This window comes from Sphaeroforma arctica (assembly GCF_001186125.1).
Source record: "Sphaeroforma arctica JP610 unplaced genomic scaffold supercont1.6, whole genome shotgun sequence".
In the NCBI taxonomy this organism is placed as follows: domain Eukaryota; class Ichthyosporea; order Ichthyophonida; genus Sphaeroforma; species Sphaeroforma arctica.
Window position 1 is genome coordinate 273,589 of NW_014040552.1, and position 8,244 is coordinate 281,832.

The 8,244-nt window shown below is 45.3% G+C and overlaps 1 protein-coding gene across 1 annotated transcript in view; it reads left to right on the plus strand.

Annotated features, from left to right (window-relative positions):
* The window catches only part of SARC_00246 (hypothetical protein), a gene marked incomplete at its 5' end in the record, with an annotated part of 33,176 nt that extends 24,932 nt beyond the window's left edge, over positions 1-8,244 (plus strand). The window contains 8 exons of the mRNA XM_014306102.1: positions 508-632; positions 1,796-2,014; positions 2,856-3,025; positions 3,725-4,075; positions 4,280-4,502; positions 5,512-6,092; positions 6,972-7,032; positions 7,960-8,244. Of these exons, the coding sequence (XP_014161577.1) occupies positions 508-632; positions 1,796-2,014; positions 2,856-3,025; positions 3,725-4,075; positions 4,280-4,502; positions 5,512-6,092; positions 6,972-7,032; positions 7,960-8,202 (1,973 nt within the window). The 3' untranslated portion in view covers positions 8,203-8,244. The remainder of the gene's footprint in view (positions 1-507; positions 633-1,795; positions 2,015-2,855; positions 3,026-3,724; positions 4,076-4,279; positions 4,503-5,511; positions 6,093-6,971; positions 7,033-7,959) is intronic.

Here is an 8,244-nt window from a genome sequence, read left to right on the forward strand (position 1 = left end):
ATATATAAATATATTTATATAGATATAGATATAGATATAGATATATACATTTTATAGATAAATATATATTAGTATATTAGTATATTAGTATCCATATACATATATATATATATATATATATAGATATAGATATATACATTTTATAGATAAATATATATTAGTATATTAGTATCCATATACATATTTATATATATATATCTGTGTATATGTATATGTAGAAGTTTATATAGATATATATATATATATATATATATATATATGTATGTATTCATATGTCTATATATTTCTAGCGAGTGGGATTGTGTAGGCTTGAGGTTATTGACTGTTCGTGTCCTGCCTCAAAGGTATAAATACGCATCTCTTGTATGTGTCAATGTGAGTTCGTTTCAGATTTATTTTGTTGCACAGTGTATATAAATTATACCTTTCACGCGTCTGATACGCATAGTCTAAAATACATGCGTCTGGAATTAACCGGATCATCTTGTACACACCCACTTGACACAGGGGCAGCATTAGCACTGGACGTTACCTCGATCCAGGAGGATCTGGATCGCGCCTTGCTGCATATGCGATGGCTTAAGAATGTCAGAGATGAGCTACAACGGAAGAAATGGAGCCAGCCCAACACGGTATGTGGTATCTGGGAATCTCATATTGTGATCTCCTTATTATAGTGTTATGGTAACCTCTTGTGGTATCTGGAAATCTCATATTGTGATCTCATTATTATAGTGTTATGGTAACCTCTTGTGGTATCTGGAAATCTCATATTGTGATCTCATTATTATAGTGTTATGGTAACCTCTTGTGGTATCTGGAAATCTCATATTGTGATCTCATTATTATAGTGTTATGGTAACCTCTATGGCTATTCCGTGTGTGGGAATGTACATTAAGACTATGCAGAGGCACTTAATGACTGATTGTAACTGGAGCCTTTGGTAGCGTGTGTGACGTGAGCGGTTGCATTTATAGTGTTGATATTTGGCACTTTCTGTGACGTGCGTGGTCCTGTACGCCTTGACTTGTTCCGCGCCAAGCAGATGATAGGGCTACTTAACCAGAGATAACCACAAACAGAAAGGGCACTATGGACGTCTTATTTGATCGTTCATTGCCAATTTATTGTCGAAATTTGTTTATTACTTAATTATATTCAATGAGCGGCTTCGCACAATGCAGATGGTAGGGCTACTTAACAATGATAATCACAAACAGAAAGGGCACTATAAGCGTTTTATTTGATCGTTCATTGCCAATCTATTGTCGATATTTGGTCTTTTATATATATGCAATGAGCGGCTTCGCGCAATGCGGATCATAAAGCTACTCAACTAGGGAATCTCCCACACACACACAGAGCACTGTGGGTATCCGTTGGACTAACGTCCATGACAAATATATCTATCGCTGATGTCTGATCACTTATCCTGCCAGCCGGATCATTTGACCGGGCCCACACACTGCAGGTGATAGGGCCACTCGACCAGCGCACAGTCCCACACACACACACACAGAGAGAGAGAGAAAGCACTGAGGATTGTGTATCTTAATTCAATTCCTACTGCTACCATATGGTCATTATCTAACCAGAAGACTACCTATTGTCTTGACCGGCCCACACACTACAGGTGCTAGGACAACTCAACCAGCGCACAGTCTTTCACACACACAGAGAGAGTGAGAGAGCAGCACTGAGGATTGTGTATCTTAGTTTAATTCCTACTGCTACCGTATGGTCAATATCTAACCATAAGACGACCTATTGTCTTGACCGGCCCACGCACTGCAGGTGATAGCGTTGCTCAACCAAGGGACGGCCGCACACAGAGAAGGCAGGGAGATGAACCAATTGAAAGGTGTCATCGGCAAGTACAGGCAGTGGAAGCGCAACACGGCCAAGGCAATCAACCACCAATCACAGAATGTGGATACGCTGAGTGCTTTGTTAGACACTCGCCAGACGATACCGCTGGCCAAGTGTGACCTGATGCTGCGACTAGAGGATCGGGTGTGTGCGTGTGTATGTGTGTGCGTTTGTGCGTGTGTATGGTTAAGTGTTTGGTGTTATTCTGAACCTTGAGAGGTCACGTCTTCAGCCCTTGTGCGGTATGAATTGGAATGAAATGTGCTCGTTTCAGTTGACAATACCGATTCCAATCTGGTTACCCCTGGACTGTTTGTTATTTAACTCCCAAGTGAAACCGGTATGAATCGGTACGATGATAGCTCCGGGTGTATACATGGTATTTTCCTACGCAAGTTTCCAGATGTGTTGACGTCCACGTGTTTGTGCTTCATCGCTCATCAGTTGGTATTATTTTGGTCAAAACATCTGTGCTATCCCTTCTCATTCCCAATGTGAGCAAATGTTCAGACTCAACTTTGCTATAACACTGTCGTTGTAAGCTTCATGGCCAACGCTAGTTGTGATTGGATTATAGTCAGCTCATAAGTACATTGCTTGGCTTTTCATTTTGCACTTGTGATCCCTTTCCTTCTGAAACATCCGCGCCGAAAGCCTTAGATATCCACTGGAAAGTGTGCACGCTGCCCTTTTACGTATTATATGTATATATATATGAATGTATGTATGTATGTATGTATGCATGTATGTATGTATGTATGTATGTATATATATATATATATATAATACAAAGAGATAACAGGTCCATCACTACAGCTACACTTCTATTTCGTATTGTTGCAAATAAAAGAAATAGCATATCATGGCAGTTGTACCCCGCTCCCATAGGCTCACAGTAAGTTATCAGACCCATCACGCCAGCTATACTGTCTAAACCCGCCACATCCCCACCCCCATTCCCCATTACCTATCATCTATGTAACAGGTGCAAATCACCCTGTCCTGGAATCAAAGGGCAGAGGGTCTTCTAGCCGGCAGGGACGGTCCGGTGGACCTGAACGATGTCCGGGCCCACATCCACGCGGGTGACTGTATCAAGAACATGAACTTGCCCCTGCGTATTGAATTGGCTGGTCTGCTACGTGCGCCTGATCAGTATGTACTTACTGGCTCCGTGCATGCGGTATATACCTATCACATTGTTCTGAGTGGAGTGGTGTTGCCGGTAGAATACACATTGATTCAAACGCTATGTCTCATACTATTGCCTTTGTCATAACCCTGGACACCGCATGTATATACACATCACATTGTTGTGAGCGCTCTTTGTCTCAGCTAATTGTTTCAAACGCTATATGTCTCATACTATTGCCTTTGTTATAACCCAGGACACAGCATGTATATACATATCACATTGTTGTGAGCGCTCTTTGTCTCAGCTAATTGATACAAACGCTATATGTCTCATACTATTGCCTTTGTTATAACCATGGACACAAGTTAGCAACGCCCGTTGACCCGACGTCTTCCTTTCCATCTTTGAAGGCGCGAGGAGAGTCTGATTGCCCCACGCAGATCAAATAACCTTTTGCATATCGTTTTTCACCATTACACACACTCAGAAAGGCCTCATTTTGGTACTCCTCTGTGTTGCCAAGATCCATCACAACCATTTCTCAGGTCACACTGCATGTGACCCAGAGCATTTACTTTGTACTGAGAGGTGATCTCTCTAAACGGTTAGCTAGTCTTTACTTCTCTCTAGCCGGTGCTAGCTTCAGTCCCTTTGCCATGCCTTGAGCGTTTTCCTCAGGCTCTCTGCACAACCACTTCTCCGGGCGTTTACGTTTGTAGGTGGTTTCAGCAAGTCAAGCGGACCTTCTGCAAGAAGAACACCGTGGCCAGCACCACCCCCGAGGCCCTAGTACAGCAGCTGCAGAAGCGTCTCACACGGTCCACGCAGAACATACTAGCCCTACGGCGCACGTACGCCCGGGGATCAGACGACCGGCTGTGTGTACCCGACTGTCGGGGAGAGGGGTTTATGGTGCACTGTGAGCTGTGTCAAAATTGGTACCACGGCGTGTGTATCAAACTGCGGCCGCATGAGGTGCGGGTGAGTCGGTGGTTCTGTCGAGAGTGTAAGTTCGCGAATCTGCGGCAGCCGTCTGAGGCGGATGTGACTAGGCTGGTTAATGAGGGCAGGTGGGTGGGCGTGTGAGAGATGTTTAGATGTTTAGAGGTGCACTTTTTTCTTTTGTGGGTGCTGTTGATAGGCTTGGACGACAGTCTAAAAGGAAAGTTTGATGCGCAAGCTTATTCTCAACTGTACCCGTCTCTCACACATACATACCATACATAACATACCACTTGATAACTGTTAACCTGTACTTGGTCACCTCTACGCAGTGAGCTCAACATCAAGCTGCCTTTGCTCGACACCCTCGGTGCGTTGCTGGTCAAAGGGTCCGCTTGGCGGGCGCGGGCGCGGGCCTTTCTCTCGAAAGAGAGCGACAGCGAGTTACAGAGTATATGCATTGCGATGGACATGCTTGATATCGACTACCACAACGAGAGACTCCTCATCGAGGGCCGGTTAAAACGTCTCGAAGCTCGGGCTGAGGTACAACAGGTGTGTTCTAGTATGTATGCGTAAACGGGTTGATTCTATCGGTCGTGCTGGATGTAGAGCGTGTCTCTGTCTGTGTACGAGTATATAACCTGGCCGTATTGTGTGCACAGAGTCGTCCCTAGTTAAACACCGGTTACAGCGCATGGAATTATCTCGGCATCCGGTACATAACACACACAGGGGGACTGAGAGTGAACAGTGGATAGTGATAACCACACGTCATGTACGACCCAGACACAAAGGGGTATCTCGATGTGGGCGAGGGCGCCTGTCGGTGTAAGGGTAGACACACTTACAGTTTTTAGTGATGTTTGTAGTTGTGCACACAAAGCGTTCGTACCAGGTATATTTGAATGTGTAGTGTTTTCGTAGGGTTTGCGTACACCCGGCACGAAGCCTCCAGCCCCAGCACTCGAGTTGCCAATTGAAACCGAGCCAACGACAGCTTCTTAAGTCTGTGGCAGGAGACTATCCATTTGTGGCATATGTGAGAGGGCATTATGTACCCTGCTTGCTTTCAGCCTGCTGTACAGCCCGGAGTTGGTTTTCAAATCGTATTTATTGAGACCGACTTAAAAACGGAGATATATGTTTTCTTTTAGGATTATTGGAGGTGTCGGTTGGTGTCGGTTGCACGGTAGGTATTTATAATAATACTATTACTACTCTGTCACTCCGTATGTGTTTTTTTTAAGATTATTACACTCCACCCTGGCTGTCTGCGAGAGTGTGAGTGAGATATGGGATCTACATGTCCAACTGGAAGCGTTGATGCTGAAAGGTTTCATTCCTGTTAAGACTGTGCCGTGTACGTTAACGTTTACCCGTACGCTAGACGCGTTGGTGCTGGAAGGTTTCATTCCTATTAAGACTGTGCCGTGTACGTTAACGTTTACCGTACGCTAGAAGCGTTGGTGCTGGAAGGTTTCATTCCTATTAAGACTGTGCCGTATACGTTAACGTTTACCTTTGCGCTAATACTCAGTTCGCGCTGATCCCCATGGTACAGGCCACCACAGTCTCCAAAGCACAGACCAAAACAAAGGAGTCTGCGACGCGACTGACAGTTCCGAAAGGAATATCCCTCCAGGCTATCCACAGCGCACGAACACAAACGGATTCGAACCACAAGGCACAGGTGGCGTGTGTATCGCAGGGGCCCATAGACACGCAGACGGCGAGTGTCTTGTTAGACAATCTACCTACCAGCCGGCAGGGCTGTGAAGCTGTGCGCGATCCATGCACCGCCACACCTGCCAGCAACGCACCCTGTGACGTATCCGGCGATGCGCGCGAAAGTGGACGTACGGACGATGTGACTGGGACAGAGGATGGAGACAGGGTTTTGGATCCGAAGGGCGGGGAGAGTTTGGGGCAAAGAGGCTCAGAGTTTGGGTATTTAAGACAAATAGGTACAAATTGCTCAGACCGGGACAGGGGGAATCCCAAGTCACTGGAGGCTAAGACCGAACTTCCAGCTGATATAGGCATCCAACAGCTCACTGCAATTCTTGAGAGGGCTGGAGCGACACCCGAGGATGAGGATAGGAGTATTAGTTCCGAGGATGAAGAAGAAGATGACATGGACAGGTGTGCCACATTTCTCAACGGTTATATATATTGAGGCGAAAAGGTTCATATGTATTAAGGCAAAAGCGTTTATATATATTAAGGCAAAAGCGTTTATATCCATTAAGGCAAAAAACGTTTATGCATATTAAGGCAAACCGTTATAAAGATTAAGGCAACCCGTTATAAATATTAAGGCAAACGGTTTATATATATTAAGGCAAAAACATTTATATGTATTATGGCAAATCTTTTCTTGAAGCCCAGCATAGAATGATACGAACGTGTACGTTTTCCTCAACTACGCATTACGTTAAGCACTCTATAAAGGTACCGAGCACTCTGTGCTGCGCACGAGAACCGCATAGTGTATTGCTGAGGTGCAAAAGTATTGTTACTTAGGTGTAATAGTATTGTTGCTATGGTGTACCAAGTTGTTGCTAGGGTGCAATAGTATTGTTGCTAAGGTGTAATAGTATTGTTGCTATGGTGTACCAAGTTGTTGCTAGGGTGCAATAGTATTGTTGCTATGGTGTACCAAGTTGTTGCTAGGGTGCAATAGTATTGTTGCTAAGGTGTAATAGTATTGTTGCTATGGTATATTTAATTGTTGCTAAGGTGTAGTCGTATTGTTGCTAAGGTACAATAGTATTGTTGCTAAGGTGTAATAGTATTGTTACCCATAGTCTTCTGTACAAACTCGTCTGCCTGCAATGGGTTGTAAAGGCAAATGCGCATCTCATCTGCAGTCTCGTTCTGTAGTCAGCATTCACGGGCAGTCTAGTATTATGATCATGTCTCGCCGTTGTAACTAATTTAGTTAATGTGTCTATTCACTCACCGGCCGTTGTAACTAATTCCCTCATACCCACTATCCCCTGTCTATCCACTCGCCGGTAGCGCTCGACACTGCGTGTGCAATCTGCCCTACAAAACAGTGGAGCACGACTGCATGATTCAGGTATGTTCTTCCGCGCTACGCTACAAGGCACTTACAGGCAAGTTCACAGTCTGAGGACATACACCATACAAGTGTGTGTGTGACCCAGGGCCATTAGCCATACCCACAACATGGACAGTACCTCCTACAAACCTGGTCTACGATGAACATCTGTGCGAATGGTAGTGGGTATAGCAAGATGTCCTTATGGTGTGATGTGGTTGTTTGTAGTGCTGAGTGCGGAGGGTTGGATGGGTACTCAATTAAGCGCTCGTTAAACTTGGTTTGTCACGTGGGAATGCAGCGTACCTTCTCTGTTGATAATGCCAACAAACACATCGCCACTACTGTGTCCCGCCATCTAAACTGCTACTAGTATGTGACAAATGGACACACTTTTCGAAAAGGGGGGTAGCGGAGAGGTAACTCTGCTCAAGTATTGGTGGACTGTGTGTATTCGATGGGAGTGGTGTGCTGTCTATACGACTATGCACTGCTGGTACATACGTCTGCTACCTGCGGTATACAAAGTAGGGCATCTGTAGTATGATCACTTGGTCTTCGTTGCATTGAGTGGGTACAGGTATATACAGCACGTGTCCAGAGTAGGCAAGATTTGGCTTAAACCCCAATCCGAATTTCCACCAGATTACCAATGCAAATACGCCTAATTGAATGTCCTTCGGACGTTGGTTCGATCCCCTAAAGCTTTGTTCTATTTCTATTTTTCTACTAGAGAGTCACGATTGAATACAATATGTGTATACGTGTGATGTGAGTGAGTCAGGCCCGTACCACGCATTGCTTGCTTAGGCTCTTTTCCCTGGTACTTCACTCCATCTTGGCGTTGTTTATTCTGCGTTTCGATGTCTACCCCCGCGTACAGGGCACACAAGTTCATGAGACCCAATTGCAAGGCTTAACGTCCATCACTCCATCTCTACACAGTGTGAGAGGTGCGACGACTGGTTTCACAACACATGTGTGAGCGTGACCGAGATACAGGCAAACCGGGACACTTTTGTCTTCATCTGCCCGGGATGTATTGTGGGCATCAACCCAGTCGCCCCCACAGCCGCCGCTGCCATAGTTTCTATCGAATTGCCACACTACCAGGTCGTTCCGTCGTATAACAAGAACACCAAAGCCGACGAGCCCTGTCCACAGCAGAGCACAGACACCGTGTGCTAGGAAGAGGCAGCCTCTCCCTCTACACACATACATACATACATA